Source organism: Schistocerca serialis, chromosome 8, assembly GCF_023864345.2.
Source record: "Schistocerca serialis cubense isolate TAMUIC-IGC-003099 chromosome 8, iqSchSeri2.2, whole genome shotgun sequence".
Taxonomy (NCBI): domain Eukaryota; kingdom Metazoa; phylum Arthropoda; class Insecta; order Orthoptera; family Acrididae; genus Schistocerca; species Schistocerca serialis.
The window spans coordinates 441710360-441725067 of NC_064645.1; the positions used below are offsets into that span (position 1 = coordinate 441710360).

Sequence of the window (14708 nt, forward strand, 5' to 3'; positions counted from 1 at the left end):
TTCAAGCAGCTCCTCAATCAGGATCACAAAGCTGAGTAGACCCTGTTCCAGTCCTCCCATCAAGGAAAAATGCCTGGCATTACCAAGAATCAAACCTGGGTCCTCTGTATGGTTGTACATCACACTGACTAATCAAGTATGAGGCAGACCTTTATACAACACATACGCTTAAAAATAGTAGTAATAATTCATGGTGTGAATTACTTTGCAATTTTATTATACTTCTAGTGGGCCAAAATCAAGACAGGAAAATGTACACAAGACGGACATCCATCATGATTTAGTTGGCGAAACATTAGTAAATTGCATTTGGACATGAATAGTTCATTAAACTACGCTACTTCCCCACGAATTAAAAACAAATATGAAGAAGCCAGTGTATATGGAGATAGCAAAAAGAATGGTTAAAAATAAGAAGTTTCTCTGAATGAGAGAAAGATATAAACCAGTGGGGCATGAAACTAAACACCACTATACAGGAGCAGTGAATTTATTCTGATTCCAAATTAGACAACACTGGCAAATGCCTGAGTCACGCTGCTGGTTCACAGTGATTTTGTGACAGTGAAATCTTCTCAATAAATGGCTAAGATTACAACTGAGGAGGAATCAGTTAATTCGGCCACTAATGTTATTCATATTTGTCTAAAGAAAACTGAAAAGGAAAATACAGAAAATGTCGCTTTCGGCTAGAAGGAAGCTGAGTCACTTCAACTTGGTTCGAGAACTCTTACTCACACCTGCTGATTGGCAAAAATATTTACAAATGGATGAGAATAAGTACATTACATTGCTCCAAACTGCCACCCCTAATCATCAGGGCAAAGGATACAAATACAAGATAAGCCATTGCCCTACTTGAGAGACAGACTGCCACATTTTGGTAGATCACACATGGATGTACCTATGATGAACCGAAATTCCCTACAGGTATTTCACCTCAGGTTTTTATTAGATAATTCCTGACATCTGCCAATTGATTCTGTGTTGTTTACAACACCACATAAATGTAGGCATATATCGAAAAACCTGCAATAAAACTTTAAATTATTTAAATATTAAAAAAGGTTTGCAAGAAATTATTAAGAAATCATAAACAATGTATATAAAATGTTCTTGCTTCTCACAATTATTCCTTTCAATCATTATTGTTGTTAACTGAACTGACAGAAATGTAAATTGCTGCCACAACTGTTTTCTCATTTATAGTTGACAGAGCAGTAATGGTATGCTCAGTAACTGTGCATTGCTTAAGTTAAGAGTTTGTGTCACTAAAGCTGTTTGCCAACAGAATCATGTAGTAATTTTTGTTTATCCACATACGGTGTGGGGATGGAGATAGGTTGTTTTATTCCTCTGGCTATTTTTCTGACACTTGGTTTGCTTACACTTGAGGTTATTTGAAAGTTGTTGACCTGTACAAGAAGGAATGGGTGTTGACTATGCTCACCAGATGATCATCGAATGGGTCAATCTCTGAAAACAAGAATAAAAGTAAAATATCACCCATAATAAAGTGTGTTTCAAAAAATTCATCCAGTTTCATAAGACTACATAATTTACATTAACAAGGATAGAAATTTGGAGTAAATTATAACTTACGACCGCAACTAAAAGCTTACATCGGCAGCAGTTGTTAGGTTGCCTTCCATTTTACTGCCATTAGAGATCTACATGGTGCAGCTGGATCCCTATTTCTTAGCCCAATGTGCACTGAAGTGGGACAATGACAACAGCACAAGAAAATTAGAGTTGCATTCTCCATGTCAACAAGTGCAATTCAGTTACAACTGTGTGCTGCGATTTTTCCTCCTGAGATCAAAGTATTTGACGACAGCAACAGTAGTTTATAGACACTGGTTGCTTTTATACGAGGAATTTTACAGGTTTCCCAAATATGCTTGTTCAAGAAACAGAGCACATTCAATGAAGTTTTAGTCATCGTGCCAGCCGAGAGAGCCATCCCTCACATGTCTATCTGGTGTGTTTTCAGGAAATGTTTTTATTTCCAACCATACAAGATTCAACAGCTACAAGTCCTTCATGATGGTGATAAAAATAAGTGCAGTTTTGCACATGCATTCTGGGTGTGGAGATAGGACATAACAATTGCCTTTCATTTTTGGTGTTCACTGATATGGCTATGTTTCATTAAAGAGGAAAAGTGAACAGCCACAAACTAAACTCAGACTATGGGGAACGCAACACCCATATATCATAGTTGAGCACGAGAGAGACTTTCCATAGCTTCGTGTGTTTAGAGCCATTTTCTGAGAAAATATTTATGGCCTTTTCTTTTGTGGAGAAGAAACAGTTACATTAATAGCGTACCAAGTAAAGTTGTAGATCTGGCTTCTTCCACAATGGCAAGATGATGCAAAAAATTTCATTTTTCAACACGATTATGTACCATCGCACTGATACCTGCATGAAAACACATCTTAACAATTAAGTCCTTCAGTGCTGGATCAGCTATAAGAGGCCTAAAGACCTCTTACTCCAACATAGGCCTCTAAGACTGTCTGATATGATGGCAAGGTTTTTCTTTTAAGAATTCACCTACGTGCCTCCCCTTCTGACAATCTTGGGTGGACTGCAATGGAACATAACAACAGCACTGAATGCAGTAACTTCACGCTTGTACAAGTAAGGGACAAGTTTTACTACACTATCTGGATGACTGTTATGCTCATTGAGTGTTTGTGGAAGATTAATCAAAACATTGATCCTAAATGAAAAAAAGTATTCCAAAGATTATACGTGCATGCATTTAAAAGATGTACCTTCACAAAGCTGGAAGGGTCCTTTATAAGTAGAAACTCTGTAGTCCTGTGCATAAGTTAAAATCCACATCAAGTTCCTATTTTCATTCTTGTGCAATACATACTCTTAGGAAAACTAATGAATCTTTTTGAAATGCCAGGTATATAAAATGTCTTCATTATTAATAGGCAGGCAGCTGTACTGTTACTTTAGGAGAAAGTAATTTAACAACTGAACACACTAGCGATCTAGCAGCCCTTAATTCACTGTGTGTTGGGAAACTCAGATGGATTTGTGAGGCTTGGTAATGTGGATTTTGGACGTACAAAAAAATCCAATTGGATCAGACATGCTATGCCACTCCATCCAAGTTTCCGTACACACAGTGAGTACTGTCTCAGTTTTAGGCCATTTGGGCTTGCTTGTGTAGAAAGAATGCAAAGAACACTATATAGATGCTACAGACATAAATGATGAGCATTAAGACAGAGGGCAAGAAAGCTAACTGAATAATAACACACATACTTGAAACCAAAGTGGAAATGTAACTACGCAAGCAGATGTGAGTTTAAGCAATAAGTAATAAAATGGTTTCCATAAATTACAGAAAAATCACAAAAACTGCAACAGCTTAGGAAAACATTTGGCAATAGGTTTTATTGTGATAGAGCTGCAGAAACCTATCACATGAAAATCAGTGCTACTGTGATAAATTTGTGTTCTCTGTACACGGCAGATATCTGCAATTTGGAAGATCATGCAGAGTGAGGGAAGGCAGTCTGACTTGATTTGGATTGAATTTTCTGGATGGTGTGTGATGGTAGTGCACTGCAAATAAGAGAGTGATTAGACTGCATTGGCGAAATGTTTAAACATTCATTCTCAGTCTGAAGACACATTTGGTGCAGTTCTCCTCACTAGTCTATCCTGTGCAAGCTTCTACATCTGTACATAACTACTGCAACCAAATCCAGTAGAACCTGTTTAATGCTGTGAAGCATTGGTCTTCTTTTACAGTTTTTGTCCCCCACATTTCCCTCTATTACCAAATTAACTATTTTTCTATTCCTCACAGTGTGCCCCAGCAACCTACAATTTTTTTTAGTCCAGTTGCCACAAAAAAAGCTTTAGCTTCACTGGCAGAAATATTGTCACAGGCAGATTTTACAGTTTTTATTTCTTCTCTCTGAACTTGCCTTGTGCAAAAGGTTTGCCAATAGTATGTATGTAAGGTGGCAACCACATGTGAAGTTTCATCTGCTCAGTTCAGGAGCATGCTGAACAACATACCAACTGAAGTGAGATTTTATCTTGTAAAGTGATGGCAGGTATGCTTTGATTTGAGAAGAAGCCAGTACCAATCATCATCCATTAGTCAGGATGATAATGCCTGCAGAAGAGGCAGTGTCTGTGAGTGGCATTGTATGTCCCAATGGATGCAGACCTTCATATCCCTCAGCACAGAACTGTGGCTACACATATCTAGATTGATGACACACTTTATGTATATGGTCATCCTTATGCTAATGGAACAAGTGATGACCTTGTCCCGGAAGATGATGAAAATTGCAAGTACAGGACTCATTTAAGACTGCATTAAATACTGCACCACATTGCTGACAACTAACCAATACACAATCATACAGAGTATCTTGACAGATACGATAGAACCCAGTATGTTATATAGGATGGCAAATGTTGGAACAGAAATTAAAGTATCACTGAGTGTGTGTAAAAGAAGCACAATAGGAATTCCACTGCTCTCAATATACAGGGTGAGCACCAAGTCTTGCCCCGATTATAAAAATTTATAACAGAATAACCGTTTGACATAATAATTTACATTTTATGCCGTTACAAGGGTTAGTGTTATTAGTTTTTTAAGACCTCTTACATTAGTAAACCTCAACATGTGCTGCCTTGGTAGCTCAGAGAAAGTCGAGGCGGTATTCCAGTTCCTGCCAGGTGTTTCGTAACAGGTGTTCTGTCACAGTACCCACAGCAGCTTGTATCCTAGCCTTCAGTTCGTCGACATCAGCAACTAGTGTGATGAAGACTCTGTGCTTGATACAGCCCAGAAAAAAAGTCAAGGGGCATAATGTCTGGAGAGCGGGGTGGCCAGGGTGTTGGACCGTTCCTTCCAATCCACCGATCTGGACATTACTCCCCTCTCCAGACATTACATCCCTTGACTCTTTTTCTGGGGATATATCAAGGACAAAGTCTTCACCACACCAGTTGCTGACATCGACAAACTGAAGGTTAGGATACAAGCTGCTGTGGATACTGTGACAGAACAAATGTTATGAAACACCTGGCAGGAACTGGAATACCGCCTCTACATTCTCGGAGCTACCAAGGGAGCACATGTTGAGGTTTACTAACATAAGTGTTCTTTAAAAAAGTAGTAACACTATTCATGTAATGGCATCAAATGTAAATTATTATGTCAAATGGTTATTCTGTAATAAATTGTTATAATCAGGGCAATACTTAGTGCTCACCGTGTATATAAATGTTGTATCAGATAAAATCAGCAGCACTACAAGACTATTCACTGACCATATTGTTATTTTCAGGAAAGTATCATTGTCATACGACTGTATGGAAATGCAGAAAGTCTTTCACCAAAATTTCCACTCTGTGTAATGATTGGTAGTTGTCTTTATATGTGGATAAATGCAAGACAATGCAGTAAGAGAAAGAACCCTGACAGTACAGACTTAAATTTGTCAGAAGAGTGCAGTGTATCTGTAAAGAAAACTGCACACAAGCCAATAGTGTGACCAAGACCTTATCAAGTAAGCACAATAATAGACATTGAACAAATTGAGAGATGCACAACAAAGATCTTAAAATGGTGGTATAGCCCCTATGAAACAGTGAGAGAAATGTACGGGGAACATAAATGTGAACCCTTGGAAGAAAGATGGGTTGATTCTCACAAACCCTGCTTGGACTTGACACAGACTGTATGCTCTTTCTGTTGTCATCACTGTATATCTTAGCTACGGGATGGTGAGAATAAGATAAGAGAGATTAGGGCATGTACAGAAGCACACTGTATTGGCACCAGCTGATGTTACCATGGAAACATAGTAGCTGCTGCAACATTACTGTTGACCACTGTGGTGCCACTACTCAGATGGCGCTGATCCTCAAGCACACATTCTGATGGGAACATGCCAGACTTTGCCATATAACCCAGTCCAAAGCCAGACTAAGCCAGTTTTGTTTTAGGGTTCAAGAACAACTAAGATCACACCAACCCATGTCAGAACCTTAGAACACTAATGCAGAAAAGGAGCCCAACTGATGGAAGGAAAGAGCGCTAAGAACAAGGACTTCCTCATGGAGAAAAGCCCACAAAATATGCCATAAAGACAATGGAGGTCTCAAACTAAAGATTAAATGTCTTTTGTCACATTGCTATACTGCATAAAAAGTGAAATGCAATCGACAGCCTGTGTGTCATTTGCTAAAATGGGCGATAACTCAGACGGCAAACATATATTAGATTATAAGTGGTAAAAAAGGGCATTCAGTCAGGAAATGGTGAACCATCAAAGATTGATAACAATGAGCACAAAATGGTGGGAATCACCACTTAACAAATGGTGATGGCTAAAACGACAGTGTCGAATACGCAACCTAGCTAAAATGATCTCCTCGTGGCGAGAGGGCCAAGAGGTGGTTGGCCAGGTCGCTGGAGAGGTATAAATCTCTGGAGTTTGTTCCCATGAAGGGTAGAGCAGTGGTGTTGCCAAAGTGACACCACCTGCTGACAGACGGCAACATGGAGACCATTGGAAGAAATGGAAGAACTAACAGGCTGAGGCAGGAGGACTGCAGCCTCGGCAGCAGCGTCAGCATCCTCGTTTCTTGTCAGACCAACATGAGCAAGAACTCATATAAACATTACAGTGGCTCTCTCAAGAGTGAGCTAGTGGAAGGTTTCTTGGACCTGTTGCTCTAAGGGATGGATGGTGTACAGCACACAGAGACTCTGAAGGGCATTAAGAGAATCAGAGCAGATGACACATTTGAAAAGCCTGTGTCGCTGGATGTACTGGGTGGCCTTGTAGAAGGTGAAGAGCTCTGCTGTAAATACTGAGCAGTGTTCTGGAAGCCAATACCAAAAATCATCAGTGCCAATGAAACACCCAACACCATGGTCAGTCTGAGAATCATCAGTGTACACAAATGTGTTACTGCTAAGTTCTGTGCGAAGATTGAGAGTGGTTTCCTTAGGAGGTGAATGAAGTCCAAGGTGAACACGGGCCACTGACGCATGAAGCCAAGATGGTGAAAGGTTCACACTCATTGGTAAAGTGGCAGGTAGTGTGAAGTTAAGCTGCCGGAACAAGAGCTGAAGGCAACTCCTGGAGGTAGCACAGAAGAGGGACGCAGTCCATACTGGCGGTCCAAGGAATCATTGAAGACAGAGGCATAGGATGGGTGGCCAGTTATGGCAGACAAACGGCATGAGTATACACTGAGGATAACATCACACCAGTATGACAACAGTAGTTCAGCAGCTTCTGCATAGAGACTCTCAACTGGGCTACTGTAAAACGCACCAGTTTCGAAACGAATGCCACGGTGGTGGATTGTATTTAGGTGGCATAAGGAGGACAGACACACAGATGCATAAATGAAACACAGCATAGTCCAGTTTCGAATGGCCAAGGGATCGGTACAATCAGAGGTGGGTGGTGCAATCTGTTCCCCAGGAAGTACTGCTTAGGACACGTGGGACACTGAGGGCCCGGGTCCAGCAGGCAGCCAGGTAAGACACATTCGAGAACCAAATATTCGAATAGTCCCACAATAATCTGTGCGAATAGCTAAATTAATTAGTGCAGCATATTCTTTTTCCTCTAGAGGATTGCTTAGTGGTTTTAGATTAAAGTGTTGTACATAAAGAACAAAACCCATTCTTTCTCAAATTCCATGGATACTGTTAAGTATCTGATAGGTCATTATACAAATGATTGGTTTTGGTTTATCTCTATTAAATGTGTTGCCTGCCTGCTGTATTCTCATTAGCTAGGCCTGCTTAAGATCAGCTGTCAACACAATGTCTTGGATCCCCACATAATTTTGAGCACTGCCAACAAACCAATCTAACATGTAAATAGCAGCACCTACCCTATTCTTAAGTTTTACTTAATTACAATTGGCTTCTTACATACATTTAAATACACAAATTTCATTTTTATCTTCTTATTTGTAACCTATACAGCTGATATTAATAACTAGTCATTTTCAAGGGAATTAAATAGCAGCTTAGCCTTTATGAACTACATGGAGCAATTTCTGACAAATCGAACATCAACCAGTGGCAGAATACCACCTCACTATTAAGGCAAGAAAAGAAGTGTGTAAGGTAAACAGTGAACAACTACAGTTCAGAGTCTAGCAATGGAAAAATAAGTGTTAAACCATACCACTTTGTTAGGAACTGTTCTCATATCATGAGAAAGAAGCTAAAAAACAACTCTAATATGTGACATCATATACTGACTCTCTGATGACTACTACACCAAATGCAAAGTGATGGTCACAAAAACATACATGCACCAAGACCGAAGGAACATCATAAGCCAGATAACTGCTTATTAAAACTGGTTAAGTTCGTTGTGCTGAGCAGCAGCATGCAGCAAACACAGATAGGCAAGGAATTCAATACGAGTAGATACGCTATTTAGGCATCTGGAACTAAGAGTCAAATGATATAGAAATCTATAAACCAACCATGATTGCCTCTGATATCTAACCACACCGTCTTTTCGTTTATTTCAGTTTCATCTAAAACATTTTTGTATACCATCCATTCCTTTACATACTGGCGTGATCCCATGTTGTCTTCCGATTTGGCATCTGTTAGATCACCTTCAACAAAAATCATTCGTAAAAGTCTAGATACGAAGCGTAGTCCCAACTACATGTCGCCATTAACTATACAAACCTGATGCCAATACAACTGATGGCCTAATGGCATCAACTGTAATATCACAAAACTCTTTAAATTCCGTGACCCTCGTCTCATCGTGGAAAATACTAATGTGTATGTCTGACACCTGTAATCGTTCAAGTCATTGACCTTCTCAGTTAAAATTAAGAAAGTAAATTACTTTCCCATATTAACGTTCCTAATACAGACCTGCAAAAACCACATCAAATTTTCGGACGAGTTCCCTATTATTACAGTGTCAGTATCCGTGCCACCTCTTTCCTTGTCTTTCAGCCGCCTGGACTTGAATGAGAATTTGTTGTTTTCGAGAACTTGGTCAATATCTACAGTTATGACACTAACAAGATTAGAAAGGAATATAGAAAAAATTAGGACCATTACAACTGCCACTAAAGCTTTCCGTAACACGGGCATGTTTCCTTGTGAGTTCTGAGTTTCCTACGTATTCTATGTTTTATTTACAACAGTACACACAGAAACTGAAACAATCTCCGTCACCATCAGGTTGACCAACACCTGTATAGTGTATACGAATGATACCGAGCATGTCCGCAGTCTTAATGTTGTCATCCTGCAAGTAGTTGTTTTGTTTCATTTATCGTAGGTAGCTTCTATGATATTATGCTTGGCTTAAAATATCTTGAATTTCGTGGTAGTGATATGATATTGTGTCTAAGTGTTTGCTAATGTGTCAGTAATTAATCTGTCAATACTTGTGTCATTTAAAACTATCAGTACAAATCTCACAACCACGACTTCAATACTTCTGAAGCCTTACACGCTTACACATGTTGGTTAACCTGAGTGTTTGTAGCATTTAACGAGTTGGCGCGATTATGGGTGAAAACAAGTGTGATTTTTCTCACGCAGTATTCGTAAACAATCCGATTCAGTTCCGGTCTTACGTCCATAAATATGTGGAAGTGGAAACCATAGAAGGCGACTTACATAAAGGAACACTGTATACCATTGATCCTGTTTCCGAGAGGTATGATAACTCCAGTTACTTTTCGTTGTAATTATTATCTAAGTTGAAAGTAATCTCAGTTTTATTTCCTTCAGCGTTGTTCTCGTAAATAAAAATGAAGACAAATTGAGTATGGATATCATAATGGGACATGCTGTGAAGTCTTTGCAAATGAAAAAAAGTTGTGAGGAAGCACCAGTTGACGTGTTCTTAAAGAAGGATGAAGAAATGCCATCAGGTGAAATCGAGCGACGTAAGGGAAGATTGGCGGGTTGGTTGGAAAAGAACAGGACACCAGTCGAAGAAGACGGCCAGATTTTACGAATTGGGAGTGTTGTAGAAATACACCCACCGTACGGAGTGGATAACTGTTTAAGCAGTAATGAAATTATATTGGACCGCATACAGAAACTGATGTTATCTATGCCAGATAATTACGATCTGGGAACATGAACGCTCTTTTTAGTATGAACAGCGAAACAGGTGTAAAAGATGAGATGTTGTCATTAAATTATTTTTACTGTAGACTGTGAAAGAGATTTTAAAATATGTGTTTATTCAATGTTCTAATGTCTCAAGTTTTGAAGTAACTTCACTGGGATGCATTACTTGTAGCCCCAGTGTGGTTCTTGATATTACTGTACGCATGCTATTAGAAAACTCTGAAGATGCTCAGCCATTGTAACTTGTTGGCAATTACTCTTTGGTTAATACTCATAGTGAATACACACAATTTGGATTGTGCAAGGTTAACATGTTGATTGCCATATGCGTAGTGATGAATGTTTCATTGGCAAGCCACTGCACCTAGTGTAAGGTCTGCTGGCAGCATTGTGGCAGTCGACTTGTGAAGTTAATTTGCTGTAGAGCTTCTTGTTACTGTAGATATTGAACTATTAAATATTTATTTTGTGTTTCCTCTTACTACTTGTGTGTCCTTGTGGGTTGACGATAATTTAATAACTGTACCTCCTTTTTCCTTGATTGTTGACTAACTTTCAAGGTAAAAAGAATATACTGTTAGTTGTTCAAAATGTATCAGATTTGGTTATGCTATTGTGATACACATAATTTTCTTTTGTAGAGCAAATGTTCTGTATGATGAAATAGAAGTTGCTGTTTTCTAGCAAATGGCTTTGTTTTACCCTATATCTTATCAGATAGATTGGTGCGCAACTGCTAAGAGTATACTTTACATCTCACGTGTGCTTGTAGCAGTTTGACTGACTTGATTAATATCATCATCATCATCATCATCATTTAAGACTGATTATGCCTTTCAGCGTTCAGTCTGGAGCATAGCCCCCCTTATAAAATTCCTCCATGATCCCCTATTCAGTGCTAACATTGGTGCCTCTTCTGATGTTAAACCTATTACTTCAAAATCATTCTTAACCAAATCCAGGTACCTTCTCCTTGGTCTGCCCCGACTCCTCCTACCCTCTACTGCTGAACCCATGAGTCTCTTGGGTAACCTTGCTTCTCCCATGCGTGTAACATGACCCCACCATCTAAGCCTGTTCGCCCTGACTGCTACATCTATAGAGTTCATTCCCAGTTTTTCTTTGATTTCCTCATTGTGGACACCCTCCTGCCATTGTTCCCATCTACTAGTACCTGCAATCATCCTAGCTACTTTCATATCCGTAACCTCAACCTTATTGATAAGGTAACCTGAATCCACCCAGCTTTCGCTCCCATACAACAAAGTTGGTCGAAAGATTGAACGGTGCACAGATAACTTAGTCTTGGTACTGACTTCCTTCTTGCAGAAGAGAGTAGATCGTAGCTGAGCGCTCACTGCATTAGCCTTGCTACACCTCGCTTCCAGTTCTTTCACTGTGTTGCCATCCTGTGAGAATATGCATCCTAAGTACTTGAAACCGTCCACCTGTTCTAACTTTGTTCCTCCTATTTCGCACTCAATCTGTTTATATTTCTTTCCCACTGACATTACTTTCGTTTTGGAGATGCTAATCTTCGTACCATAGTCCTTACATTTCTGATCTAGCTCTGAAATATTACTCCAGAGTAATGCAAACTTTCAATCGAATCTGCCATCACAACTAAGTCATCCGCATATGCAAGACTGCTTATTTTATGTTCACATATCTTAATCTCACCCAGCCAGTCTATTGTTTTCAACATATGATCCATAAATAATATGAACAACAGTGGAGACAGGTTGCAGCCTTGTCTTACCCCTGAAACTACTCTGAACCATGAACTCAGTTTACCGTCAACTCTAACTGCTGCCTGACAATCCATGTAAAGACCTTTAATTGCTTGCAAAAGTTTGCCTCCTATTCCATAATCTCGTAGAACAGACAATAACTTCCTCCTAGGAACCCAGTCATATGCCTTTTCTAGATCTATAAAGCATAGATACAATTCCCTGTTCCACTCATAACACTTCTCCATTATTTGTCGTAAGCTAAAGATCTGGTCCTGACAACCTCTAAGAGGCCTAAACCCACACTGATTTTCATCCAATTGCTCCTCAACTAATACTCGCACTTTCCTTTCAACAATACCTGAGAAGATTTTACCCACAACGCTGATTAGAGAGATACCTCTGTAGTTACAATCTTTTCTGTTTCCATGTTTAAAGATTGGTGTGATTACTGCTTTTGTCCAGTCTAATGGAACCTGTCCCGACTCCCAGGCCATTTCAATTATCCTGTGTAGCCATTTAAGACCTGACATTCCACTGTATTTGATGAGTTCCGACTTAATTTCATCCACCCTAGCTGCTTTATTGCACTGCAATCTATTGACCATTTTCTCCACTTCCTCAAACGTGATCTTATTTCCATCATCATTCCTATCCCATTCTACCTCGAAATCTGAAACATTACTGATCGTATTTTCACCTACATTGAGCAACTCTTCAAAATATTCCCTCCATCTGCCCAAGGCATCCACAGGATTCACCAGCAGTTTTCCTGACCTGTCCAAAATACTTGCCATTTCCTTCTTACCTCCCTTTCGAAGACTGCTAATTACGCTCCAGAATGGTTTTCCAGCAGCTTGATCCATAGTCTCCAACCTGTGTCCAAAGTCTTCCCAAGATTTCTTCTTGGATGCTGCAATTATCTGTTTGGCTTTGTTTCTTTCTTCAACATAACTTTCTCTGTCTACCTGAGTTCTAGTATGTAGCCATTTTTTATACGCCTTCTTTTTCCTTTTACAGGCTGCCTTGACTGTGTCATTCCACCAAGCTGTTTGCTTCCTCCTACTTTTACACACTACTGTTCCAAGACATTCTTTAGCCACTTCTAGTACTGTGTCCCTGTACCTTGTCCATTCCTTTTCCAATGACTGTAATTGACTACATTCAACTAACTGGTACCTTTCTGAGATTGCTGTTATGTACTTGTGCCTGATTTCCTTATCCTAAAGTTTCTCCACTCTTATCCTCCTACATATGGACCTGACCTCCTGCACTTTCGGCCTCGCAATCCCAATTTCACTGCAGATTAAATAATGATCAATGTCATCAAAGAATCCCCTGAATACACGTGTGTCCCTCACAGCCTTCCTGAATTCCTGATCTGTTATTATATAGTCAATGACAGATCTGGTTCCCCTGCTTTCCCAAGTATATCGGTGAATGTTCTTATGTTTAAAAAAGGAGTTTGTGATTACTAAGCCCATACTGGCACAGAAATCCGAGAGTTGCTGCCCGTTCCTGTTGGCCTCCATATCCTCTCCAAATTTACCCATAATCTTTTCATACCCTTCTGTTCGATTTCCAATCCTGGCGTTAAAATCACCCATGAGCAGAACACTGTCCTTGTCCTTTACTCTAACAACTACATCACTGAATGCCTCATAAAAACTATCCATCTTATCTTGATCAGTCCCTTCACAATGCGAATATACTGACACAATCCTAATTTTCTTGCTAGACACTGTCAAATCTCTCCACATCAGAATTCGTTTACATACCTTATTGCAACTACGCTGGGTTCAATTTCTTTCCTGATGTAAAGCCCTACACCCCATTGTGCTATTCCTGCTTTGATTCCTGACAAGTAGACCTTGTATTCTCCCACTACTACTTCTTTCTCACCCCTTACCCGAATGTCACTAACAGCTAAAACGTCCAGCCCCATCTTACTTGCAGCCTCTGCCAGCTCTAACTTCTTCCAAGAGTAGCCCCCATTGATATTAATAGCTCCCCATCTCATTACCATTTGTTTGCCAAGTTGTATCTTAGGAGTCCCTGGTTTGTCAGTTAGAGGTGGGACTCCGTCACCTCCAAAGGTCCGAGGCATTTTGCTCTGATTGTTGCCAGCATCATATTTAAAGTACCAGGGAAGCAGGTTGCTAGCCTTACTTGCCCCGAGTCCCATTGGGTTTTACCCCTAACGGCTGAGGGACTAACCGGTGGATTTGGTAGTCTTTGCCGTATGAGCACAAAGGTGACCATGACTCAGAATATGTCCGAGATGCCCAGCCTTATTCCAAAGTAACTGGTATCCCGACTGTCGGGACCACTTACTTGGCCACTCATACGTTGCCCGTGATTCATGAACTAGGACATGACTACAGGAACCCACACCATGAACCACACTTGATTAATAATAATAAAAAATTAATACAGTAAAAGCCTTCACAGCCAGTGCTTACTTCTATTCAAACTTCCAGCCTGTGTGGTGTGGTCAGTGTAAAAACTATTTGTTGTTGTTACTGTTATTGTCGTCTTCAGTCCAAAGACTAGTTTGATGCAGCTTTTCATGCTACTGTATCTTTTGCAAGGCTCTTCATCTGTGAAAAACTACAACAACCTACATCCTTCTGAATCTGATTACTATATTCATCTGTTAGTTTCTATGATTTTTACACCCACACTTCCCCCCAATACTAACTTGACAATCCCTCGGTGTCTTGGAATGTATCCTATCAACCGATGCCTTCTTTTAGTTAAGTTGTGCCACAAATTTCTCTTCTTGTCATTCTTTTCAGAGCCTCTTTGTTCATATGCAATCTACTCAT

General features: G+C 39.8%; 2 protein-coding genes across 2 annotated transcripts in view; one reads left to right on the forward strand and one right to left on the reverse strand.

Annotated features, from left to right (window-relative positions):
- LOC126417175 (transmembrane protein 62-like) overlaps positions 1 to 9227 on the reverse strand; it is a 74208-nt gene extending 64981 nt beyond the window's left edge. The window contains exons 1-3 of the mRNA XM_050085076.1: positions 8930 to 9227; positions 8735 to 8846; positions 8521 to 8658 (exon numbers count right to left, since the gene is read on the reverse strand). Of these exons, the coding sequence (XP_049941033.1) occupies positions 8521 to 8658; positions 8735 to 8846; positions 8930 to 9154 (475 nt within the window). The 5' untranslated portion in view covers positions 9155 to 9227. The remainder of the gene's footprint in view (positions 1 to 8520; positions 8659 to 8734; positions 8847 to 8929) is intronic.
- Positions 9228 to 9350: 123 nt separating this feature from the next.
- On the forward strand, positions 9351 to 10631 carry LOC126417179 (gem-associated protein 6-like). Its single transcript, XM_050085081.1, has 2 exons — positions 9351 to 9728; positions 9803 to 10631. The coding sequence occupies exons 1-2, from the start codon at positions 9577 to 9579 to the stop codon at positions 10158 to 10160; spliced, it is 510 nt and encodes a 169-aa protein (XP_049941038.1). The 5' UTR covers positions 9351 to 9576; the 3' UTR covers positions 10161 to 10631.
- The last annotated feature ends 4077 nt before the right edge of the window (positions 10632 to 14708 follow it).